Consider the following 27,809-nt stretch of genomic DNA (forward strand, 5'->3'; position numbering starts at 1 on the left):
TTATTTTATTCCCTTCTATTTAGGCACCTCTCATGGTTTAACCCCAGCCAGCCTCTTGCTCACTCTATCCCAGAGTGGGATGGGGGAGAGAATTGGAAAGGTGAAAGTGAGAAAACCCATGGCTTGAGATAAAAGACAGTTTAATAAGCAAAGAAGAAGTGTGCATACAAGCAAAGCAAGGAATTGTCGCCACTCTGTATAGGCAAGCAGGTGTTCAGCCATCCTCAGGAAAGTAGGGCTCCATCATGCGTAGCGGTGACTTGGGAAGACAAATGCCAGCTCTTCAAATGTTGCCTTCTTTCTCCTTCTTCCCCCAGCTTTATACACTGAGCATGACATCATATGGTCTGGAATATCCCTTTGGTCAGTCGGGGTCAGCTGTCCCAGCTGTGTCCCCTCCAAACTGCTTGTGCACCCCCAGCCTCCTTGACAGTGGGGAGATGAAGAACAGAAAAGGTCTTGGCTCTATGCAAGTGTTGCTTGGCTGTAACTAAAACACCTCTGTATTATCAAGACTGTTTACAGCACAAATCCAAAACACAGCCCCATACTAGCTGCTCTGGGGAAAATTAATTGTACCTCAGCCAAAATCAGCACAACACCACAAAAAAAAAAAAAAAAGACTCTAAACAGAATTCTGTTAAATTATAATGCAAATTCATTTTTTGTTACTAAGCACAAATGAAAATAGAAAAAGGGATGAGAGCACTAGCACTTCTTTATATTTCTTTTTTTTTCATTTTTGTGCAAGGTGCTGGAAGTAGGCTAGGTTTTTAATAAAGAAAACATTCCAATTTTATCTTTTAGATGACCAACACAAAGGAAATGATGGAAGCTGTGAGACTTACATACAACTTGCTGGTTTACATTTTTAAAAATTTCTTTTGGTCCACTTATTTTGACAACTCTTGTTGAGAGCAAAAATATAAATGCACAAAAGAGAGAGAAAACAGCTTGATAATTACTCTTTTAGAGCTGAAATATGATACACTATGAAATCAAGATAATGTAGATCCGAAGTGGTAGATTCCTAGTAATACAATTTTCTTAAATACGATTTCTGTTGTACACATTTTCATGGTACAATGTCTGACATCTTTCAGATGTTAGTCTATTACCTACTTAGTTTCCCTCTTACTTGTACTGTATTTATGTTAGTCACTTTTCTGAGCATTCTTTGGTAGAACAAGAATATTTGTCTAGAAAAAATCATCTGAATAGGTGAATGCAACTAAGATTTTCTCATTTTTGTATGTGAGAACGCTAATTAATACTTTATAAGTCATATCCATGCTGGTATGTCCAGTAGGTTGGAAAATCCTGCCACTCACATTGTGAGTTTGGGAGGGAAAGATTCTAATTGGGGTAATCTGATTTAGCAAGGTTTAGGTACAATGTCCAACTGTGCTTTCAAGTATCAAGGGGGAACAAAGATTCTATAGACTTCTTGAGGAGATGTTAAATGCTAGAGAATGTGTACATCAGTTTTATCTTTTTTAAAAACTCACCCTAGACAATTAAGACTATGCTCTCTTTTCAAAGAAGTGTAAGTGGACTTTCAAGTATCTTCCATTAATTTTATTTCTGTGCCTATTTGCAACATTTGCTAGATAAAAAATTCAGTCTCTTTTTTGAGTATACAGAATGTTGAAAATATTGCTATTTAGACACTAATGTTTAAAACAGCTAAGTTCTTCTGCAATCCTTACACTTGTACACACAGTACAAACTAGCATGAAGCAGTGAAACATGATTGGCATGAATGCGTGTATCAAAAGATCAAACTTCCTAAGGTAATTTCTGTTTCTGGATATAAAGTATATATATATATATATATAAATATATATATATATATATATGTATAAATTTATATCTCTCCCAAAATACATATGTATGTGTAAACTCTCTGAACATTTATGGTTGTTGACTCTGTGAAAGTTGTATGGCATATACACAATAAATTCCTTCCTTCAGTCGTGGAGGCTTACAGGACTATATTTTAATAAATATGTATGAATAAAACTAGTTTTGTGCTAGTGCAACTCCAGCGTTTCTGTAATAAATACCAATCTAATGGAAACAGTTAATTAGGAGTGTCTAGATTATGCTCTTAGTCACATGATTTACATTTAGCTAGTCCAATGAGGAACAGGAAGTTTGACTCAATGATCCTTATGACAGCTTTCTAACTTCGTATATTCTGTGATTCTATAATTCTGTGAATATACCAATGTGAGAAACAGATTTACACAGAAGATGAGAACATTTTTCTTAGTTCAACTATGTTTGTTAGTTCCAACAAGTAACTTCTGTGTCTCGATTTCTGTTCACCACGTCAGTGCTGAGCTAGGAGGAAGGAGCTTGAGGAGAAGCAGTAGAATAGTGTAGCAGTTTGGAGTTGTCCTGTGGTGTTCCCTTTCAGTCAGTGCTGTGTAATACACTTACTGTCATGTAACTAATGCAGTTTGTGCACACACAAATACACTTACACAAGTAAATGCCTTCAATATTGGACTAGACACCATGAAGTCTTAACAAAAAAAGTTTGTCTTGATAAAATAGACTGATTTCTACCTTACCACAGGTCAGGTAATCAATAACCTGGACATTTAAAGCTTTCAGATCCTTTAATACAGGCTTACAAGGCATATTCAACTGCCTTACTCATCTGAATGTCAATGCAACTTGTACATTTGGAGGGCCAATGATACAGATACTCAGGAAGGCAAAACACTCCGTGAAATAAAGGAGCCTCTGAGAGCGCAGATGGTGCCAAAGTTCCAGTCTGGTTTGGTGTTATGTGTTCCTGGTTATCAAGGCAAAGATCACTTTCTACGGCACGCCCTGCCAGCAGCTCTCTTCATGGAGTGGGAAAGAAATACAAAAGTTCCTGCAAATGGAATGTGCCATAGTAATTTGCAATGGAAAAGGAAGCATTCTCCTAAGTAGAAAAGCATGAAGTTATTTTAGGTTTTATGCATCACAGTCTCAAAGTCCACCCAGGTAGTATCAGGAGACTTCTGCACAGCAACCACTGGCAGAACTTGAGGGAATGGTCTGAAGTTGTTATCAGGGGAGGGTTAGGTTAGATATTAGAGAAAGGTTCTTCACTGAGAGGGTGGTTGAGTGTTGGAACAGGCTCCCCAGAGAAGTGGTCACAGCACCAAGTCTGACAGAGTTCAAGATGCATTTGGATGATACTAGCAGGCACATGGTGTGACTCTTGGTGATGGCGAAAAGTTGGGTCCCTTCCAACTCAGCATACTCTGTGATTCTGTGATTCTGTGAAGTATTCTCACATTCTGCACTGTTTTAAACTTCTCAATAGATGCAGTCTGAACTGCATTTTCTGATCTGAAGAGGCTTTAAAAGCCACAATTTTACTATTAAGATTGAATGTTAATATTTACATTAGAGTGCTTCTTTAGGGCTCTTGCATTCAAATTCTAATTTAATTCTGTCAATAATGACAGATTTTACAGTATGTTTACTTATAACAAGTCAGTGTTATGATAATTGTCCAGGTTTTTGACCAACGAGAGTGAGGCCCTACAGATGGAAATGGTTTTCTTCTTGTTGGACATGATGTCCGCATATTGTAACTCCCAAAAGAAATGGAACATAGGGCATAAACATTAGAATCTTGATCAGTACTATGTTCACTCATCAAAATAATTTGCTGAATGGGATCTGGGCAAACTGAAAATGTGCTTTTCTTCCAAACTGCATATATAGAGGAATATATAATTATAGATGTTCTGAGCTGTGTTGCTCAGTATTGCTGAGTATTTTCTAATGCCTATTGAAATTAAAGGGAGTATTCCTCCAGCTTCAATAAGCTTTAGGCTTGGCCTTTGGTTATCATCTTTTTGTTGTTGTTCTGAAACCATGTAATCAGCTGTGGGATGAAGGATAAGCTGCTGTAAATTCTTCTTAACTGCATTTTAAAAAAAAAAAGAAAGGAGTTTCTTCTGCAGAACATCCTTTTCACTGGGTATCTCATAATTAGGAGGAAAGCATCTCTGCTTTTGCAGTGGTTTATTTCAATTCCAATTTTAATTGAAAGTAACCTTTTCAAATGTTTGTGATGTTGGAAATTAAGGTAATATACATATTCTACACAGTATTTAAGATAAAGACATATCTGTGTATAAGTAATTTGCTTTTCTTTGCAAATTTTTCCCACTTCTTACCCCATTAAGGCTTTTCTAATTTACTCATTACAACTTATTAAACTTCACAGTAAGGTTTTTCATGTGTCTCCACAAGTGCCCCCTTGACTCTCTGGGATTGCATATTTTCAGTATTTTCAGTATTTTCAGGACTCTATTCTGGAGGGTACTGCTGATACAGAAAGCCTAAATGAGTTTGGTGGTAGACTGGCTAATGCTCACAGAACAGAAGCCACGTTCAGGGTTGCTAAGAACTTATGCGCTATCTCAAATCTAGGAAGCTGTAAATGCAGGGGTGCTAGGACACCATCACCCCTCACCATTGTACGTGTTCCTTTACCCTGTCCTTACCATCTTCCATAGGTACTACCTTTAGCAGATGTACGAGATATAACCTGTAATGCCAGCCTGTGATTTTGTAGAAAAATAGCACTTTTCAGTTGTCATCCTTTAAATTTGGGATGCTCTGTATCACAGTAATCTCAGAGTGTTGTACAGTGTAGACTGTGTGTTCACCCTGGTGTTGCTTAAAGATACAGAGTAGGAAAAAAGTTCACAATCAAGCTGATTATTCAGCACAATCATATTTTTTGATACTTTAAATAGACTCTATCAATGAACATAGTGCAACATTAAATAATTTGTCTTATATATGTGACAGCAGGTGGCAGTTATGGGAAAAAGAAGTTTTTTCAGAAAAAACAGGGAGAGAAAGAAAAAACTTCCTCCTCCTTAAAGTGTTTAAATATACTCATTTATTTATTTATTTATTTATACCCTCTGCAATTGCTTGTCAAATTCTCATTTTGTCTTTAAATTCTCATATGTTTTTAACCTGCCAGAGTTTATAATCCGTCCTACTACCCTTCCTTCAACATGACTTTGGCCTTTTAAAGATGCCTTCTTATTCCTAACAACCGCTTTTATCCTGTAGTGCCATGCAGACTTTTCTCAGCTTTACCCTAAGAAAGCTTTTTGGGTTTTTTTCTCATGTAAGGAAGCTGAATCAAGGTACCATTGACACCTTTGGAAAGATTTTCACTACAAACATTTTGAATAATGTCCTGTGTGCTGATGAGGATAGCTTTTCATCTCTTAGGTTTCCTGTATAATTCTGCTTTAGCCTTAGATTTTGTTTTCATGGGGACTGAATCTAATTGGAGGTGGTCCCGGTCTTCTGCTGTTATCATGTTTCTTAACCTCCCAAACACACTGATCTCCCTAAAAAAAGTCACAATCACTTTTCCTATCTTGGTAAGACAAAAATAAGATTGTAGATGTTAAAAAAACCTTATTTTGTTTATCTTAATTTCACAGGGAAAACATTAATGTTATGATCATAATTTATCTTGTTCTAATAATTTAAAACCTAAATCTAAAAATAAAAATTATATTTCAGGACACAATTTATTCCATCCAGCCATCAGTGATCCACTAAACTAAATAGACAGTAGTTGGGGAAATTTAAGTAGACTCAGAATTCTCCTTTGAGCACATTTCTATGTTTCTTATTTATGAAACATTAAATACTTATTACTGCTGGTTCTGTGCTTTCTTTTTCCTGAGCATGCTCACACCAGAGTCTGACCTTGCTCTATATATTCCCATCCTTGTGTACAGCAATATAGCAAAACTAGCTCATCCATGGACTCTGATTTACTGTCTTGTGTGCTGCTGGTGATGATCATTTCTGACTAATGTAAGAATCATACTCTTCCTCACACTCATGAATTTCTCAGCTGTTAAGTCCTGACCTGTAGAATACAACTGAGAGCAAAAACTGACGTTTGAATCTAACTTGCAGGATTATGATAGGTGAAGGCATCTCATTTGTGGGCCCATATTGCTGATGCACATATCTGTGTTACACAGGCAAGGTCCCTGAGAGTACATGCTCTGGCAGCCATGCCAGACACAGGATATGCTAGTACAGGGAGTGGTGTGGAAATGAGTTTTACTGACAAGAGGTGCAGCTCATACACTGGGAGCAGTCCATAACTCCCAAGAAGCTGCAGAGCCCAAAGATAATAATTCCAGTTTTAGTTCTGGAAAGAACTAAAGATAATAATTATGATTTAGTTCTTAGGTAGCTATTTCAGTATAAATACCATTCACTTGTTTGAAAACATGAAATATATATATATATGTATATATATGTGTATATATATATATATAAGGCAAACTACCACTTTTTACAATGCACCATCAGTGACTATTTGAGGATTGCAAACTGAAGAAGCTCTACCATTATAATAAGTCAGTTAGGGCTCAGATGTGAATAAAGTCATCAGTATTATTTTCCCCTACATATATTTTTATTAAACTAGTACTTGATTGCAATAATAAACTTACAGGCTCCCGCTTAGATTTACTTATTCTAATTCATCTCCTCAAAAAAGTCAAAGTGCATGTAATCCTCCTGGTCTTTATTACCTGACTGCTACTTAATAAACCACACCAATCTCTAAAATTTAAACTTATAAAATGTCTTAGCATGGCTGCACTGATCTTTTTTTATTCAAGGTCTGCCAGGAGAAGTTTTGTAGACTGAGTGTGTAAGGCATAAGTAGAAGTTCTGCTGTGCGGTTACTTGTACATTTCACAGCAATTTCTTGAGAGCGTCACTACCTTCACCATTCTTGTCTTGGGTAAATCACTGCATGCTGTTTACCTCCCAGTTAGAATGTACTACAGAAAAGGATTTGTTTACTGGATTAATTTCCTTTCCTTATTTGTGGCATACAGTTGCTGTGCAAAGCTAACCAGTCATTCATATCCTATGGATAAGTCAAAGAAATGGGACATGAGATGATCAGGGCTTTTAAAAAATTGCTAAGCTTTCTTAATTTTCAGATAATAAACTTGTATGAACATAAATTTACAGTCAGTACAGTGCCATTGTCAAAAAGTCTACCATTCTTGCTTTTCTAAAGACATTCTTTAAATATCCAGAGTTTCTGAAAACCAAACAAAGCCAAACCCAAAAATGTTCATATGCAAAACACTTCAAATGGACTTTGTATAAAGCCTACCACCTCCAAAACATGATTTTAGTTCGTAAAATAAGAACAACCAGGGTTTCATTTGTATGAATATATCTGGCTCTGTCTTATCTTAGAACTTACAGTTCTGCAAAGACAAAAGGCAAGAGGTAAACTGCTCCAGGACTGAGATACTATTTCTGTGAGCCAAGGAGACCCAGGAGATCCAACGGAGTCTTACCTGACTTCTCCCCATTATTTCGTTACTTTTATAGTATTTCTTTATATTTAGGTAGAGCTTCAGTGTCTTTAGTCATACATCTTAGTGAGGGGTGGTAGTACCTTGGGGGTGGATATCTCAGTATAGGAGCTGAGATATAGGAGCTTGGGATGGGGACATGCATCCATCCAAAGAAAGTGGTCTCCACACAGCTGCTGATTCAACAGCAGGTCATCTTCCTTTATCTGCCTTGGTTTTAGCTGCTGTGCAGATTATCAGCTAGAAACTACCACTGAGCTCCCTCCTCTGCAAGGGTTTTTACAGAGGCTGGAGGCAGTGTCTCCACTCCACCCTTCATTTAGTCCATCTTAGGTTGTATTGTGTGTGGTACATTGGGTATGATGACCACATTCCATCCAGAGAATACAACTGTATTTTTCCTGGTAATTCTCATGCTGTTATCTCTTTAACTCCAGTCATTTTCCCACAGCTATGCTTGAAAAGGTCTTTTTCCTTCTTTAATTGGAGTTGCTTCGTGGCATTTCAAGTAGAGCCAGATGTAATTTCACTGAGTTGGTCTTTGTAACTAGGATGAACATGGAAAGCAGCACCAACACAGAAAACTGGGCTTTGAAATTTGTACTAATAACACTTAATTCTACCTTATATTTAATTGTGTCGAGTCCTTATCATGTGGCATTGTTCAAGGTTGCCTCATAAGAACTATTAGATAGGAACCATATTTCAAAGTAGTCTTTGAAAAATTATAACTTTCAAAGTAATTTTTTTCTTATTATTGAAACAGTGCAAAAGAAAGCTCTTCATTTGCTATGTAGAGGATAACTGTAGACAAGAGATACATCTGTAACTTCATAATATCTAAATGTTGATACAAAACACTGATTTTCCACTTCTTAATGTACAATTTCTTGGCACTCTTTAATCAACACCATAAGGAACACATCAAATAGGCTTATTTGAGAGTTTCAATTAATGCATTTAAATTTCACAGAATTTTATGGAGCATCACACTTGTATGGATGGCATCTGTTCTTGCTTTTAACTCTCATAAGTATTATACATGATGGCCCTTGAGCTATTGCTATCTGCATAAAAACATTATACATCAATTTTTGGTTGATGGGCATATGTTAAGTAATATGTTTAACGGGCCACAAAATAATTTCCATGGAAAAATACTGGATGTCAGAGCAATAGATTGTTTAATTAGTTATGATAAACCTACCATCTAGATTAGGGAGAATAAAAGTTGAATGATGATGTTCTAAAATTGTCCAGTAGGGTGCTTACCAAACATACGGCAGGGTGTAACCTTTTTACCACTGCAGATTTACTTACCACTTACAGTTACGTCTGACTAATAACACAAATTCAAATATGGTTATTTGGTCTTTGTGAGGCCTTTCGATATGTTTTTTGATACAGGCTCTTTAGAAAGTATGATCTTTTCTTTATAGGTACAGGTGTCCCATCACGCTGGGGCAGCACAGGACATAAGACTCAAGATTGTCTTCTTGTACACGTGTGAAGTGCAGCATTCCCAAGACACTGGTTAAAATATAATGTCTTTTTGTGGTAAATTAGTCACTCAAGCACCTTCTTATATATATAATGGGAGTTATTACATATTGAACTTTATTGTAACACGAGAAGATGCTGCCGGCTCTTGATTAAGGGATTTTATTTCTACTGCACATTTCCTGCTTTTCATGGACAATGGAAAGAAACTATATTAGTTTTTACTATATTAGTTAAATTGGAAAATTTTGATTTGTGTCACTAAACGACATTTTGTTACATGAAACTTAGTACTAGACAGTAGAAAATAATGTACTGTAATGTACCAAGAAAAACAATTTCAGTGAAAGACTTATGTGTTTATAATGATGTTTTGGTATGAAATCCTTCCCATAACAGAACTATCTTTGCCTACTTAACGCTCTTACAGTACTACTGAATTGCGTGAACTGTGACCACAAATATTTATATGAGTGACTAAAATTACCTTTGGCTTATGCAGCAAATTAGTCCTTAGGTTGCCCTAATATGGCCAGGAAAAAAGAACAAAGATTTTGACCCTCTGGACTCTTATGTTGCACATACAGGCCATTGTTCCAGGTAAGAAAAGGAGCCATAGAGTTATTATTTCCCATCCATCGGGCAGTGAGAGAGGTGACAACAGACCACAGAAGGCCACAGTTGACCAGCTGGGGACAGCTGCAAGGTAAACATCCCTCTCACTTGATGCATCTGTTTTAGGAATATGGCAAAACTTGTGCCATTCCAGTGTTAGCCTAATCTCTATTATTTTTCTGTCACAAAACCTCAGAATATTCTGAGTTGGAAGGGACCCACAAGGTTCATCAAGTCCAACTTCTAACTGAATGGCCTGTATGGGGTTCAACCCCACAACCTTGGCATTTTCAGCATCACACTCTAATCAACTGAGCTAATCTCAGGATATGTCATTGGAAGAGTTCACAAAGTGCAGATGATGTCTGTGTTACTGTCCTTGAAGCCTGTGTATTGGTCTTACGGAGGAAATTTGTGCTGTTGCATTTTATGGATGTGTTGAATTTCATTTTAATCTTATCAGGTTGCCCTCAACTAGATACTTCTTCACTGGAGATCCAAGACAAGAGCCCCCAAAGCCCCAGTGTGGTCCTAGAAATAAGGAATCCACAGAGTGCCAGGCTGCCTGATAATATGTCACCCAAATATTGCATCACTGATGTCAAGAACATTTTTCCTCAGAGAGTTCGAGGAAAGACCCTGTGATGAACTTGTCCGCTGTTTTTGTTTTCCTAGCTTGCAATCCAGAGCAGTAGGTTCTGCTCAGAAAAATGGTCATGAAGGCTATAGTTGTTAACCTCGCTTGAATTCTGAGCAGTGTATTGAACAGTCATTAAAATGGTCGTATCTCTCTTCCCTCAAAGTCTCTTTCCAAAATAGACAATAGATTTATTTGACAGCAAAATATGAGGGAAGTCACTGATATCTGTTTTGGAGAAATCTCATGAAGTATGTTCTTATTGTTTCCATGTTGTACTTGGAAACTGCCTAGTATGTTAATGTATTATATAAATAATATACTATGACTCTCAAGTCAAATGCAAAAAGAAAGCATGTGTAACAGAAATGCAATTTTAGTAGTGCTCAATGTAGTGATAGTAGACCCTTTTCCCTAGGTAATAGAGAGAAAAAAAAATAGATTGCCTGTGCCCAATGCAGTCCAGATGGAACCCCAGCAGACAGCGTACTAGTGTAAACATAAGGAGTTTTGTTTATTTCAGGCAATGTATGCTTTACATTTCTGTTATGTTTCTTTCCTTTTCTAACTATGGCATGCTAATATTCAATTACTAAGTCTTCAGGGATTTTTTTAATTTTTAGTGTTCTTTGTCATAATGTACTTCTATATTTTCCTTATATTAAAAACATGTTTACTTTATGACAAGACTGGCTTCAAATCACTGCATAGTGCATTTTTTTCCTCATGCTTCAATATAGTCAAAATATTATATATTATGCCAAATAAAATACCTCAAGTAGCAAACCATCTTGTTACATTCGTTAAAGTAATTTATGTAAGCTGTGCTGTAACAACCTTCTAGAGCTCAAAATATAAATCTAGGTTGTCATGGATACACACATGAAAAGGCTTTCTTTATAAATATGTTATGAGTCTGACAATTTATTTTTAGTAGAATTAAAAAAAAAGATGTAGGATATAACCAGGGTCATTATTGGTTATTCTGATTGCACTTAAATACATTTCTTTTTCTTCCTCTTCATTGTCTCAAAATATCTTTTAACATTGAGGTTTATGTGCATGTCAAAATGGCTGATGAGAGCCCTGGGCTTTTTCTCTTACCTGTTTGAGTCACCTTTGTACCAAGTGTGCCTGAAGTGGAATCCATATGTTGCTTACCACCAGTTAGATGGTTAGATTTTTTTATCTAGCACAAGGTTGAGCAGTGCTTTCAGGCCTGAAAAAAATTCAGCTGGCATTTTTCTCTCACTTTAGTTAAAACAGATACCATAAGTATGACATGTAGCTAGATAAACTAAATAATTCATAGAACTTTGAAGTCAGGAGATACCTTCTGGTATCTTATGTTGCATTTTGCTTCCCTTTCTCTGCTACATCACTAGTGCAAGAGGCAATGCCCTCATATGTGATTTTCTGTTACTGGTCATTAAAAACTAGACATTTATAAGCTTGTAATAAGAAAAAGAAAAAAAACAATGAAAAAGGGAAAAATAGATTGCTGAGAGTAATTAAAAGTAACAAAATAAAAGTATACTAAACAAATTATGTTTTTAACACATTTTATCTGTAGATTTTTATAGAACAGAAAATAGAGATGATGTGTGTTCAGAGGTCTAAAACTGTGTGTGTCTTAGTATAAAGTAAACCAAAAACCCAAACCATTTAAGAGGGTAAATAGACAATTTCCATAGAATAAGCACAAAATATTATGAATTATCTAAAAAGTCTTGTTTTTTCCAGGAGTATATAAATGTTAATCTCTCCTGCTTGCTGCATGAACTATGGTGGAAAACCAGATAGTATTTAGCATTTGTGCAGTTCTTTTCACATAAACTGTTAACTAAAAATTTACTAAGAATTCCACATATGAAAATATACTCCCAATAGCTGACTTGTTGGAAAATTTTATCAGGCGTCAAATAACTTTGAAAACTGTTTATCAAAGGTGTTGATATATACACACAAATATATATAAATATATACACACAAATATATTTATATATATATATATGCATACAAATATTTGTACAGATGTTCATTATTATTTTCCAGAAGGCTTTTCTCCCAAGAATTTCTAACTTGCTTATGTCTGTCCAGCTTCAATAGTCAGTTTTTAATTTTTTTCTCCTCTGAATTAGCTTAACTGCTGTAGTAAAATGATACATAAATCATAGCCATAGATACTTTTCATCTTTCATTAAGAACCTTGTCATAGGTTGAGATTGGCTCCCCCTGAGAGGCTGGGGGGCTCAGAGGTGATTGGGTGCCAGGACAGTGTTCTCTGGAGAGCCGATCACGATCCATGTTGTTCGCTTCTGCTCAAAATCATATATCACAGCACCGGAAGCTGTTGGCAGTTCTGTCTTGGTTGTTGTGCTGTTGCTGTCTGCTGTGGGTGGGTGTAGAAGGCCAGGGGGTGGCTGGGCTCCCTTTATTTCCCCCCTCCAGGGGGGAGGGGAGCCCTGCGGCCCCCCAACTCAGCCTTTGGCTAGAGTCAGCATTTGGAGTGTGTGCTGTGAAGGAAGAGATTCACAGCACCTGAGGTAAGAGAAGAGAGGCAGGCTTTCCAGCCAAGCCCTCTTCCCCCTCCTTTTCTGCAATGAAGCTGTAGAGGGGGCCTTTTTCCTTTCCCTCCACTGTAAGTGGAAGAGAGGCTCAACTTGAAGCTGAGCCAAGAGACAGGCCATGGAAGTAGGCCCGGTGCTCGGGAGAAGAGTCCCAGGCAAAACTGGAGACGAGCCAAGAGCTTGAGAGCTGCCTGCCGAAGCTGACCGGGGGCAGCTGAGAACTGATGTGGAGGAATGAAGATTCCAAGATCTGGACGCTTGATAAGCTACACTGCAGCTGCCTACGAACCAAGGTGAGACACCTAGAGGGAGAAATCAGCAGCAGCAGAAGAGCAAGGACTCAAAGCTATCTTCTCAGACTTCATGAGGAGGAGAGACTGCAACAAACAACTGGAACTTGGTGAGGAGGGAGTGTTCAGGAGCTCAGAACACTCCCACAGCAAAAGACTGTGTTACATATCAGCCTTAAAGACTGCTCCTGGACTAAAGTTAAAGGAGGGGCTTGAAAGGACTGACTGATAGTAATGTAATATATATATATATATATATAGTTGCCTCTAGTTTGTATAGTATTTATTTGTGTAAATAAATGTATATACTTCCCCCTTCCCCTGCAGAAGCCTCTGGCCTGAAAGTTTCTCTCCGGTGTTAGGATAAATTGTGGGAAGGGGTGGGGGAAGCCTGGAAATTGGATTTTAGATTTCTAATGTGGCTCAAACTGCCACAACCTTAATTCTTCCATTAAGAATCAGAAAGTCTTTGCTATAAGTCTGTAAAATAATTAATGACTTGTGTTCGAAATATAACAGATACTTTATACATAACACAATAAAGGAATAAAGTCTAGTGCCAACTAAACAGGAAGCAACTGTTTGTTTGCCTTCTAGGACTAAGCCATAAATCCCAAAGCCAAAATTTCTGACCCAGTCTATTGAGGAAGTGCTAAAAACATGAAAGACAGGGTGAAGTCAGACAGCCCTGGAGAGAATCTGTCATTTGGTAAGGCTGGCAGGATCACCATTGTTTGATAAAATAGAACATGGGATTATTACATTAGGATATTGCTTTCTCCCAGATTTATTTTCAGATTCGAGTAGTGAAGGGCCTAAAATATGATACCCATGTGCTGTCTTTGCTTGTGATTTGAAAATCTTATCAATAAGGATTCATAAATATTAGTAGAATTAGTAAAGTTCTACTAATCATGGGGCTCAAATATCAGAGTGCTTTAAAAATAACTACTATGCTATGCTTGTTGGATATTACAGAGCAGTGTACAGTGAGGATGTTAACCTGACAAAGACTTGCTGAGTAAGCCAAAAAAGCTCTTCCAGAAAAGCCTTCCAGGAGCTTTATACTGCCAGTGAAATTTTTCCATTTAGTATTGGTATGAGTGGCTAGATTTTTGTAGTAGTGATAGAGAAGCCATGAGCACACTGCATGCTTAAAGGCTTTTGCAGAGACCAGTTGTGTAACTGAGTGACACTTGTAAGAAAAATAATTCTCTTTCATTTTCTTATTGTGTGTTATCTTGTTCCTGTGGACTCTGCTGTTGTTCTGTTCTAACAGTTATGAGTATTTTCTCTGGAGAAGGGGAAAAGAATAGGCAACTTAAATAAACTAGTAGTTGGTCTGTCACAAGTAGTGCTACAGTTGTACTTTACAAAAAAAATAAAAATATATAGATTCTTTTGCAGTGCAGTTTTATATTCTAGTTCCACTCTGCTGTGTGGTTTAAGAGTTTAAAACTGCACAAATAAGAGACTGTTGTTTCTATTTACTTAGTATGGGCTTCACAAACAAATATTTAAAAAATCCCATCAAGAGTAACACATTCTGGGCAGATTTTTTTAGAGTACAAGTGATGACTTTTCAAAAGAACTGATTTAATTTATCTACGAACTGTGAAAAAGATGTAAGGCAATGTAAAAATAACAATTAGTTTCTGTTTTTCTAATTCCTGTGGTTTCTTTTGAGCAAGAAAATTAACTATACTTTACATCTGAGCAGGAAAACTGTCCAAGTCCTCTAACAACAAAAGGGATTAAAAAACAAACAAACAAACAAACAAAAATAATTCTCAGGAAGGGGTTAGGCAAATGCAAGTTGAGAATACAGGCTATTTGATAAAATTGATGCTTTTTTTAACATTGCCCTCATCTGGCACTTTTTTGTGTCACCCCTCTGCTGTGTCTGAGTAGGAAACTAGATTAATGTCTCTGTGGGGCGTTAACTACTTTTCCTAAAACTTTGATCAGTGATCAGTCTAAAAGCCCCCAAACTTTGTTTTTTCCCCAGTGTACCACTGTACACAAATAGATAGTAATTGCAACCGACAATATGGAAAACACCAATATCACACCATCCAGAGTTTGTTGCTGTCCAGATGTGTTAATAATTGTCCAAGCGAAAATGTAAGTGTAAAATTGCAGGTGTTTGTGAGACCAGAATATAACAAGAACATATGTAGACTTGGTATGTAACTTTAAAAATAAATTAACAAATGCTGAAAAGGGATCTGATTAAAGTTATCAGTTTGAAAGTCTGTTTTAAAGTAGACCTCTGCAGTCATTTGTGTGTATTTGAGAATGTAAGTGTGGTTTTGAACACTTTTGTTGCACAACTTTGTTCAGCTTTTGCCATTCTCCATTTGTTTAATTCCTTGTGTTATTCTTTAAAGGAAAATCACAAATTGCTCAGGCGATGCAGAGGATCAACAACTCTGTAAGCTGTCTTTCCTTTGCCTGGTAGAAGACATTGTTGCTCAAAATGTGAGTGGAAAAAAATACTTGTAACTCTAGTCAAGCTTTATATTTCCATTGAGTCTGTAATTTCTGGGAAGGATTTCCTAATAAAAGTTCAAGTATACATTTAGTTAATTCATAGAACCTGTGTAATAAGCATAATTCTAGCTCTTTACCAAAGACTTTTGCTGTTATTTGCTATCACTATGCCTGTTTGTGTTACATTGATTTAAAAATCTTCCTGCAGCCAATTCTGTGGTGCTGCCTGTTGCGTTTCTCTCTTCTGGGCCACCAGCCACTGGGGTGTTCCCTCACAAGTGTGAGGGTGCCCCACTGTGTTGTTTTCAGTTTTGGTGACTGAATCTTTTACTGGCAGACATCCTGCACTCTAAGTACTTGATGGCCAGATTAGTTCTTTGAACTTTTATGAACACTGGTACACATCTAACTGAGTAGCTGGGGAAAGTACTGAAGGCAGTGCAGGATTAGCTGTCTGCACTGATGCATGTTGAAAACCATAAAAATTTAGTGGAAGGGAATTCTTGGGAAAGTAGGCGTTTCAATAATGAAACACCAAATGTGCTCAACTCATCTGAGCCAGGAGGTTTCAGCAGGCTTAATCATCAGAGATGGTGTCTGCTCTAGGGTAGGGCCTTTGCCTTCGGGAGGAGGGTAAAGCTTGTGGGGGTGATGCATACAGAAATGCAGTACCTGTGTAAAATATGATTTGGTTATCTTGGGGGTTTTTATAACCCCATAGCAGAAGACATCAGAGATTTTTGTAAGTCATTGCTACTTTCAAAAGATATTAAACTACTTTTCAGTTCTGAAGTATTATGAGTTGAGGTGAGAAAGGTGCTCATGTTGCATGCTGCATCTGTCTGAGATAGGTGAAGAGAAATGCAGAAGTGCAAGAGAGTTGTTCTGTATGGTCTTCGTTGAAATGTTCAAAGGCTGAAGATTGAGTGAATTGATCTCTTCCATGAGGCATCATATTTTTCTGCATTTTATTTAGCAAAATAATCAAGACTAGAAAACACTACACTAATATAACTTGGTAAATTTGATATCTGAATGAGAAATTATAATGAAAATGGTGTCACAGGTCAAAATTGAGAAATCATCCACATGAAGTTAAAAAGCACATATAAGAACATAATGGCTAAGATGGAAAGCAGCTTTTATGGTAAACATAAATCTGCATGTTTGAACAGCCTTATTTCTGTCAATGTTGTAGAGGTTACAGAACAGGCAGCTTGTCTACACTTGAAAGTCTATTTAAACTAAGATAGATTGCATTTTAAATGCAGTGTTTGTATCTAAGTAACAATTAGCCATGGACATTTCTAGTTCCAAATATAAGGGTTATATCCTGTTTTAATCCCTTTCAACCTGCTATTACAGAGGGATGTCTAGTGAAATACATCATTCAAAGATATATATTCAATACTTAAGGGTTGGCAGATTTATAAGTACCTGAAGAACTGAGGGTAAAGTGGTGCAAATTATCAGGACTTTCTGCTGTAGCTGCAGAAATGAAATCCCAAATAATGGTGAGGGCTCCTTGTGACCCATCTGCTCAAACTTAAGTTTTCTGTGTCCATAGCCTGACTTTCAGACTCCTCCACTCACGTATTTTGGAACTGGCAGCAATTAAATAGGTCTCTAGAAAAAAACTTCTGATAAGGGTGCATTGGGTGTGCCTGCACTGCCCAGTTCCCCTGCTCTCTCACAAGTCCACTTCCACTGGTTCTCTGCAGGGCTGAGGTCTGTGCTACCCTTGAGATCCCAGCTAGGTGCTTCCCCAGGCAAAAGCCAGATGCAGACCAGGTAAACCTGATCTCAAGGTAATAGGCATATAAAATAACTTAATCATATTAGATATTCATCACACACTGTCATAGTTTGAAATTGGCTCCCCCTGAGAGTTCAGGGGCTCCAAGGTGACTGGGTGCCAGGACAGTGTTCCCTGGAGAGCCAATCACTGTCCATGTTGTTCACTTCTGCTCAAAATCATATATCACAGCACCGGAAGCTGTTGGCAGTTTTGATGTTGGTGTCTGCTGGGTGTAGGTGGAGAAGGCCAGGGGGTGGCTGGGCTCCTTCTTCCCCCCTCCGGGGGGGAGGGGAGCCCTGCGGCCCCCCAGCTCTGCCTAGGCCAGAGTTAGAGGCAGCATCTAGAGTGTGTGCTGTGAAGGAAGAGATTCACAGCACCTGAGGTAAGAGGAGAGAGGCAGGCTTTGCAGCCAAGCCCTCTCCCCCCTCCTTCCTGCAATTAAGCTGTGGAGGGGGGCTTTTCCTTTCCCTCCACTGTAAAGTGGAGGAGAGGCTCAGCATTGAAGCTGAGCCAAGAGACGGGCCGGAGGAGGCTCGGCACTCGGGAGAAGAATCCCAGGCAAAATTGGAGATGGGCCAAGAGCTCGGAAGTTGCCCTGCCAAAGCTGACCGGGGGCAGCTGAAAACTGACTTGGAGGATGCTTGGTAAGCTGAACTACACTGCAGCAGCCTACAAACCAAGGTATGAGACTGAGAAAGAGAGATCACACAATAGACCGAGGAGAAAGGACTCAGAGCTATCTTCTTGGACTTCGTGAGGAGGAAAAACTTCCACAAGCAGCTGGAGCTTGGTGAGGGGGGAGCGTTTGGGCCCAGAACACTCCCACGAGGGAGAGACTGGTTACTTCCCAGCCTGAAAAGGCTTCTCCTGGACTAAAGTTAAAGGGAGGGGCTTAAAGGACTGATAGAAGTGTAATATATATATATATAGCTGCTTTTAGTTTGCATAGTATTTATTTGTGTAAATAAATGTATATACTTCCCCCTTCCCCTATAGAAGCCTCTGGCCTGAAACTTTCTCTCTGGTGTTGGGATAAATTGTGGGAAGGGGTGGGGGGAAGCCTGGAAATTGGATTCTGGATTTCTAATGTGGCTCAAACTGCCACACACACCTATAAAACTTGGGGTAAAGAAAGAATACCCTTAATTCTGACTTTTTGCTCAGTTGCCAAAAGATATAACTTATAGCTACATACAATACTGTTTATATATGTGCTTGAAACGGTCTATAGAATCGTTTCCATCTATGAAAAATTATTTGATTAACATTTTATAAGTATTTATACATTACATTATATTAGTATGTGTGTCTGTGTCTGGGGAAGAGGGAATTATGAGCATGTGGCAGAAGACCTGTGAAATACCTTAGCAAAGATAACAGCAGAAAAACTACCTCAGGCATGCAGTGAATAGAAAAGATGTGAGAACAGTGGATTAATTTTATAATTTAATTACCTATTGAGTTAAGCTTCAATAAAATTTGGGTCTATTAAGATGTTATGGCAGGCATAAAATTAAATATAGTTCATCCAAACTTTATAACAGATACTTATCTTTCTATTCTCTGTTTTTTTGCAAGAAATCACATGAAATGAACATAAATAAATAGAAATATGAGTGTGTTGAAAAAACCACTATTGCTGTTATAAATGTAGCCTTCTGTTTATTGATGTACTCTTCAATACTGTTTAGTTTACAGACCTGCAAAGGAGCTGGATAGTAAGGTGACTGATGGTTCTTGACTATACCTGTGGAAGGATTTGTTAGCTCTGGCTTTTACATAAAAGGTTCTGAATTACCTCTTTTTCTATTGCCATCCTGCCATTTCCTCCGCAAACCTAGATGACCAAAGTGTGCTATGAAGAACTTACACATCTGCATCAGCATACAGATATGCTGAAGTAGTAGTCCCGTGATGAGCACTGCAAGCAAAGGGGCACAAGGGTAGTTCCAGTTTTTCTGGTATTTACTCTCCCATTGGGCAGTGCAAGCCCTTGGGAAAGAAGGGAAGGTTCTCCTTGGCAACGCCTTGGCATGCCTTGGCAATGTGGCTCTCTATCTACCTTGTGAAGATCTGTCTTTCTTCTCACAGATGTTGTATTTAGGCCTTTGACATGGTCCCCCACAACATCTTTCTCTCTAAATTTGAGAGATATGGATTTGATGGGTGGATTGTTCAGTGGATGAGGAATTTTCTGGATGGTCAAAGCCAGAGGGTAGTAGCCAATTTTCTGATGGACACTGGTGGCAATAGTTGTCCCTCAAAGGTACTTACTGGGACCGGTACTGTCATCTTCAGCAGTGACATGGACAGTGGGATTGAGTGCACCACCAGCAAGTTTGCAGACACCACCAAACTGAGTGGTGTGGTTGACACATGAAGGATGCCATCCAGAGGGACGTGGACAAGTTTGAGAAGTGGGCCCACAGGAAGTCCATGAGGTTTCACAAGGCCAAGTTCAAGGTCCTACACCTGAGTTGGGGCAAACTCCAGTATGCATACAAGTTACAGGATGAATGGAGTGAGAGCAGCCCTGTTGAGAAGGACTTGGGGGTGCTGGTGGATGAGAGGCTGGACATGAGTCAGCAATTTGTGCATTCACAGCCCAGAAAGCCTATAGTATCCCGAGCTGCATCAAAAGCAGTGTGGTCAGCAGGTCAAGGGAGGTGATTCTGCCCATCTGCTCTGCTCTGTTGTGACTCTACCCGTAGTACTGTATTTAGTTCTAGGGTCTTCAGTACAGAGAAGGGCCACAAAGGTGATCAGAAGGCTGGAGCACCATTCCTATGGGGAAGGGCAAAGAGAGTTGGGGCTGTTCCACCTGGAGAAGAGAAGACTTCAGGGAGGTCTTATAGTGGCCTCCCAGTAGCTGAAGGTGGCCTATAACAAAGCTAGAAACAGACATTACATAAGATATAAGGAAGAAGTTTTTTGCAATTAGGGTGGTAAAATACTCGGTGCCCAGAGAGGTGGTGGATGCCTCATCTCTGGAAACATTCAAGGTTAAGTTGGACAGAGCTCTGAGCAATCTGAGCTACTCAAAGATGTCCCTGCTCACTGCAGGGGTGTTACACTAGATGACCTTTAAAGGTCCTTTCCAACCCAAACTGTTCTATAATTCTATGATTTTATAATTCTGTTCCATGATGTACATGGGAAGAACAGGTGTGATATCATGGGAAAACTCTTCTGCCTGACATTTCTCACATTAGGCAATGGCCACGCAGAAGAGGTTGTTTTCTACCCTGCTGACCAATATATCTCTCTAGTTTCCTATATCTCTCTGTTTTCCTATATCTCTCTAGTTTCCTATATCTCTCTAGTCCAGCCCCTTCTGCCTTTCATTTACACCAAATCTCTTATTTCATAAAGGAATTGTTGCTTGGACAGGATAGGAGAACAGTGGCTGGGTTTGCTTATAATATCTTGTTTAATGTTTGCTCTCAGGTTGAAAATGTTGTATGTTGCTAATGTGCTCAGAGAGGTCTGGATGTTAATGAGTTTCTCAGCCACTTTCTGTTCTGTAGCATTCCCAGAGGTGTTATATTTTACCATATCAGAGCTTTCCAAGTGTAGAATTATTATCACATTAGATTGCAGTAATCCAAAAAGAAGTAGTCAAAAAATGCTTTCCATTAACAATAGCGTTTAGAAAAATCTGCAATATCTCTGTATTGCAGGAAGCAATAGAATTTATCTTCTATTTGGTATGCCTTTCTGTGGTACCAAAGATGCTCCTTCAAAAGAGACAAAGAACTAGATATGAATACTGATCGTGCAGTGATCATACTTCCAGGACAAAGTTTAAATATGAAAGTGTCAGCTCCATCTTTTAAATCTAACAAAGTAGGAACCTAAATTCTAGTGGGATTGCTACATCTTTCCATCTCCTAATAGGCCTCAAATTGTAGAAGAGCTGAGCTGAGCACTTGCTTTTTCTGACAGGAAAAGGATAAGAGATTTCAACTCTGACTTTTTCACTGAATTGGCAAGCCCCCCAAACCACATAAAAACCCATCATATCCCTAATCTTTCACTATATTTTTAACCTTTGTTGTCAGAATGTCTGAAAAGAAAACTTTTCAGAATTTTCTTCTTTATCTCCCAACCCTTCACCATTTATGCTTACCAAAAACTGATGGAGGCTCCTGGGAATACAAAGAAAACTCCTTGCTTCAGTTTCCTCAAATTTACACTCAATAGCCTCAAAGTCACAACAGTATTGCTTATAGGTAAGAAGTATTCATGAAAAATAAAAGTGTTTAAATTATCTACCCATGTCATGATAATGTCCTCTCCCCCAGTTTCCTCACTGCGACTGATAGAAGTTCATATTCTTGCACTCATTTTCTGCAAATACAGATGACTAGGTAAGGCACAAGGCCATGGAAATCAGGCCTGTATTAAACGCTGCACTAGAAAACAACTCTTGTCCCTGAGGTACTGTTTGCAGAAGGCAGCAATGATAGAGCTCATCTCAGAGACAGGAACCTCTGTGCAAGCTAGAAGACACATTGCGCTCACTATTTTTAGTTTATTAAAGCTATCTGTTATGTTTCTTCATTGTCTTCATCTCTCTAGCATCTTCAGAGAATTATTACTCTACTCATTGTAAAGAAAGGCAGCATGCTATGATTACTCTGTCTTCATTGTCCCTAATACACGTCCCTAGCATATTTTGTTTTATTACAGATGCTTAATGCAAAATGGATGTGAAAAGCTCAAGGTAATGCTGAGTTTGGTACCTTTCCAAGAAACTTTCCTGATCTTCAAGGGTAAAAAAACCTGTCAGTATGTCTTGAGAGGGTGTGGGACAGGGGAAAGCCATGGACTTGGGAGTTGTGAGTTCTTGTTTCTGATTTGAGTCTTTTGTTTTCTTTTAACTATGAACTCCAAAAGCTTAATCACTGGATATGATTACCTTTATAACTGAGCAAAGTTAACATGCTGTACATCTTTTAAGGTGTATGCTATTTTAAGTCAATTTTTTTTTCTACCTATTTAATTTTGCCTCATTTATAGAACCTTGGAAAAGAAGTTTTAGCTAATTATACTTACTTACTCAAGTTCCATTTCACTATCAATAGCAAGGGTTTTTTCCTCCTTTCATGAAACAAATACATTAAGAGCTCAAGCAACAGATGTTTAAATATGTATAATTTAAACTAGCTGCTCTACCATAACCAGAAATTCATCTGCACAAATTTTGCCACAAAGTAATGTCTCCTGGTGTTCTACCCTTTCTTTTCCACACACAACTCATGGTCTAATCCCTGCACCTTTGAAGTTCTATAATTTTGCCATGTACAGTGGGGTGGAACAGGTGGCTTTTCTGGTGCATAATCAGTTTTGCACTATGTTCTGGGACATTATATTCTGGGCAGAAGAATTTTTAATCCAACACTGAGTTGAATAAAAATATTCATAAAATTCTTGAAAGGGTGCAGTGAAGAGGAGCTGGCTGGCATGCATAAGTTCCAAAAAAACAGTAGCCTTGATCTCTTTACCCTCATTTGGAGAATTATTTAGCTTTTGCTGATGAATGTAGACATGATACTAAGAATTAATTATAGAGGGGAAAAATATGTCCATTAAGGTTAAAAGGAAATGTGAAAATGGCAGATCAATGAAACTAGCCGAGTAAATTGATAGTGCATTTTCCAACCTGAGTTATGAGGGACTTAAACTTTACTGAGAAGCAGCTGGTTTTGTCCATAATCTGAGTAAAAACTGGTAATTACTAGCAAAATGAAAAATCACCATTGCTTTATAGGCTTTCTTTTACAATTTCTAACTCTTCCTTCGTGTAATTTTCATCCTATAAGAAAAATAGTGGGGAAAAAGGTATATCTTCTTTAGCTGGAGAGCTGCCATTAAGACTATCTTCATTATCTGGGAGGGCCATTTAGTGCCCAAGATGGAAATATGTTTTTCTATACTTGAATTGCTCCAGCAATATTACTTCATGTTGTTTGCATATCTCTGAAAGAATTACTTAGGGCACACAATATTAAAATGAGCTGAATTCTGACTTGGTTTTTGGTGGGGTTTTTTGTTTGGTGAGTTGTTGGTGGTTTTTTTTTTTTGTCCAGGATGCGCATGTTAGCACTCATGCTCTTATAGTACAGCTTCTAACTCCTGCCACTTGCTGCTAGTGCACTGATTATGCCAGGTTAATGAAATGCTTTCTAGGTCCATTGTATCAGTAAATCAAGTGTGAATTTACTTTCCCTCTGTCAGTCTGTTGTCTGGGGGTTGGCCCCTCCTCCCCTCATGCCGGTTTCCCTCTCCTCGCAGCGCTTTGGGAAAGAAAGTGCAGGTACCCCTCCCTTGCTTTATTTAAATTCAATTCCTTCTGCCCTGCTTTTGGCCCGGGGAAGCGCATGAGCGAGGCAGGAGGCTCGGCTCAGCCTGACTAACCTTGCTTCTCCCGGAGGCGGGTGGGAGGGAGCGTGGCCGATAGCGCCACATCCCGCTTTTCTTACGGGCTGCCCCTCTCCGCTCACCAGGGCAGCTTGTCCAGAGCCACGGGCGGATCGCCTCCACCTTCCAGCCGTATTTGGCATGCATGAGCACTGCCGTCCCCGCTCAGGAGGCTGCTGCTGGAGGAAGGAGGCTCGGCGGCTGCCGCTGCCCCCCCCGCTCGCCCAGCCTTGCCCAGCCCAGCCCAGCTCAGTTCAGTCAAGCCCAGTCTCTGCCCTGCGGCACCGCGGGCCCGGGCGGGACGCGCCCATCGTGGGATGCCCGCGCCCCGGAGGGCGGATTCCGCGGTAGGCGCTGTCAGGTCTGCGATTGATCTCCCGGTGGGATTTGTGGACAGTCATGAATCAGACCGATGCTCCCCGGCCACTCAACTGGACCATCCGGAAGCTGTGCCATGCCGCCTTCCTCCCCTCGGTCAGGCTCCTTAAGGTATGGTGAGAGCCCTCTTTGCGTTCGGGAACTGGTGTCTGCCGCTCAGCACCTGTCTGCAGGACTGCAGAGGCTGTTGCTGGAAAGTTGACTCAGAAATAGTCCCAACTTTAGTATTAATTACCTTCCCTGCTACCTTTGAAACCCCTTGTGAGCACCTGAAGATACCAGTATTGTTTGTTGGTACTCTGTTCAGCATGTTTGGCTCTCGAGAAAGGTCTGTAAGAGGGGTAAAAAGGAAAAGAGGGATGATGGATATCTGTGCTGCTATTTGCCTTGTCTTAAAAAAATCAAGATGTGAACTTCTAGGGATGAAGAAGGTGTCTGTTTCTGAGGCGTGTTCCTTTGTGAGCAGTCCTCTGCTATCTGTTCTTTGGGTTATGTAGTCCCTAAGAAATACCTGAAGGTCCAGTACTACTCAGACCAACTTGTAAGTGGAGCAATATGTCAGTGGAAAAAAATTATCTTGGCTTGCTGAAAGCTGTACATGGGAATAAGGTCAGCAAAAGACTGGCAATGCAGACAGCATCAGTGAAACTACCTGATTTTTTATTTGTTTAAACCAACTGTTAGAGTTTTGATGGTGCTTTTGAAAGTGTTTTTAAATGTACCTTCCTAGGAAATAATTATTTTCTATTTCAAAAAATTATTTGGGATTATATACTGTAGAGGGCTCTTAATCATAGCATGCAGAGTACCACTACTACTGCACACCCCACTGAAGCCGTTTTAGAGGCATTTGTAGCTGGAAAACAAAATATCTTGAATCAACTTTTTGATGGAAAACGGTTACATTAAGCTGAAAAGTCTTCTTTTTTATTGGAACATCTAAATTAATTGGATAGTACAATGAAATTTTAAACAATATAGTAATTTCCCTGTAGGCTTTGTTTTATAAAATGTTAGACTCATTACACTATTTATCTCATTTCATCTTAGTATTTGATAGTTTGGCTTTGAAATTAATATACAGCCAAATAAATTGTGTTTATTCTAACAGTGTATTAACATTTGATATAACCATCTGATTTTATGTGAGTAGCTTGGAAATTAGGTCAGTTCTTACTACTGTAACATACTTGGACAGTGTAGTGTATGACAGTGCTCTTAGCAGACATATTTTGTATGTATAATTATTGTATATGTGATGCATAAGTGACCATCCTGTATATCATAAAGGTATTTGTCACATCCTTACAGGAACAGGTTACTGTATCAAAATACTTCTGTTTCCAAACCAGATGTATGGCTGCTGGGAGCAGCTCCAAAGAACAAAAGAAAGACAAAAGTTAGATTGCTGAAAAATCAAAATATAACTAATACAGAACAAATCAGAGGGTGGTGTTGATTGTTCTGTAAAGGCTTCCCCCCAGCCCCAGAAGCACACATGAGAATATGCAAACTCTACAAGTCAGATACCTTTAGGAAAACATAATTTTGCCCAGATGTGAGAGCTCAGATGTGGGGAATTTTACCATCACTCTCAAAACCGGTGGGTCGGGGGTGAGCAGGGTAATCTGCAGTATTTGGTTTTTGGCAGGTAAATGTCGCCCCATATGTATGGTTTCTCTTCATTGCATATTTTAAGGATGAACATTGGGATTAATTATTAAAAGAAGTGACTAAAAATGATTTTCTGAAGCTACAGCTATAATCTGTTAGGAATAGATAGTGAGTGGACCCGGCAGAGTTAACAACAGCAGGGAAAATAACCAGAGATAAGCAACCTCTGCACAGAGGGGTGTGTGAGGTGTGGGAGAGACCAAGGCAAAGGAGGTGGGACTCTGGCTCCTTTCTCAGCTCATGAGCAGAGCTGCTTGATTGGAGAGGGAAATGCATACATCAGCATCTTCTAGGCTCCCAGAGAGCTTAACATTTTTCTTCTTATCTTTGTCTTTTATTATTTAGTGTGTTTAAAGCAAGCGATTGACATAAGAACAGGGGCCCATTGACTTAATTCCAACAGCCAACCTGAAGAAATTCTTCATCAAGGGAAGACTAATTACAGCAGCATTAAATATACTAATTAAATTAGTATAAATATTTTCCTGTTTTTCCTCAGGAAAATTGAAAATTTTTATATATAGGAAGTATTCTTTTCTCTTTTGTATCTTTCTCCAAAAAATAGAGAAGACAACTTTTTTTTTTCTTTTTCTAAATGAAAAGTGCTCCTTTAAATCCAAGCGCATTGGAAAGGCAAGTGCAATAATTTAAGCTCATTTTTTTAATTGCCCAGTTTCCAATTGGATTAATTAGTCTTAAGGACTAGTGCAATATTGTTTTTAAGTAAACATTCACTAGACTCTTTTCTATATATCTTTTCTCTTCAGAGAATGCCCTCCATAACAGAATAAACTTTGCAAAACCTGATATGTTATGGCATATTTTTATTATTATATGCTTTTCTATCATTGCCAAACTCTATTTCAATGTGCAATGTAAATTTATTAAGAGTACAAAAATATCAGATATTGTTCTGTCTTTGTCATTTCTATACTTTATTTTAATCTACTAGAGCATAAAAGCTAAATGACACCATTGAGTTCTATGATATACCTCATTCTGAAGAATGAGGGATAGCAGAGATTTCCTGGGTTATACATACAAAAAATCACTGTGGCATACTTAGACCTTTGTAATAGAAAACATGAACTTTTCAATTAATTTTGTGTCTTCTCAGTGAGGAGTTTAAAGTTCTTATCCTGTGGATACAATTTTAAATGTATGATTCTAGTGCTTTCACACTAGAATCTGGGGCTTGCATGGAGGCAAGGCTCTTTGTGTTACTAACAGATCTATCAGATTGTCTTGAAATTACTGGTTTTAAATATATACTAAAAAGAGTTATTCAGCAGGTAGGTTATGCTCTTTTTCCATCCTGTTGAATTGGTGTGCACCGCTCTGTTGCCTGAATTAACATCTGATAGAGCTCTGGCCACAGTAGTCTTGTATAATTTAGATAAGATAGATCACTTGTAGATGTTGTCCAGTTTTGGTCCCTGTGCTTTTCTTCCAGGCATGTGTTCCTGTTCTAACCCACTTCACTAATATCCTCATTTGTAGGTGTGGTTCTATAATCCTATTTTCTCAGTTTTTCATTTTCTGACAGGCACACAGAGTACTAGGAGCTGTATTTGAAGTACAGATTGAAACAAATTATTAGACAAGATTTTTGCCACTTGCATAAAAATCTCATTTTTCCCTCTAATAATTATTTTCTCTAGCACATTCCATGCTGATACTTTTTGTAGTTGTTTCAATATGCTTAAACACATGCTAGCACACTGTCTAAAGCCTTCCTATCTGAAGTAAGGAGTAAGAAGCATATATAAGCATATATGCAGAGGTGGCTTTGTGCAGAACCATCGTTCTTCTGAGATGATCAGGTTAGTTTTAGAGAAAATGGACATTTTAGAACAATGTTGTGTGCTCTTAAAAATGAATGAATGTCATCATACTGAAGATCTCACTAAAAGGATCCCATGCCCTAGAAGAGACTTCAGATGTTGCACTTCTGCTTGAAACAGAAGTGCAATCAAGAAATGGTCAATATGTTAAAGAAAAATAAATAAATAAACTGAG

At 38.5% G+C, this 27,809-nt stretch overlaps 1 protein-coding gene across 6 annotated transcripts in view; it reads left to right on the forward strand.

Moving 5' to 3' along the window:
• The window catches only part of TRPM3 (transient receptor potential cation channel subfamily M member 3), a 418,794-nt gene that overhangs the window by 138,592 nt on the left and 252,393 nt on the right, over positions 1–27,809 (forward strand). For 2 of the 6 annotated variants that reach the window (XM_032674615.1, XM_032674618.1), the window contains exon 1: positions 23,883–24,227. The exons of 2 other annotated variants lie outside the window; for them this stretch is intronic. In XM_032674615.1, the coding sequence (XP_032530506.1) occupies positions 24,138–24,227 (90 nt within the window). In that variant the 5' untranslated portion in view covers positions 23,883–24,137. Of the gene's footprint in view, positions 1–23,882; positions 24,228–27,809 lie in introns of those variants that run through there. 2 more of the 6 variants (XM_032674616.1, XM_032674619.1) reach the window with 1 other exon arrangement.

This window comes from Chiroxiphia lanceolata, chromosome Z, assembly GCF_009829145.1.
Source record: "Chiroxiphia lanceolata isolate bChiLan1 chromosome Z, bChiLan1.pri, whole genome shotgun sequence".
NCBI classification, from domain to species: domain Eukaryota; kingdom Metazoa; phylum Chordata; class Aves; order Passeriformes; family Pipridae; genus Chiroxiphia; species Chiroxiphia lanceolata.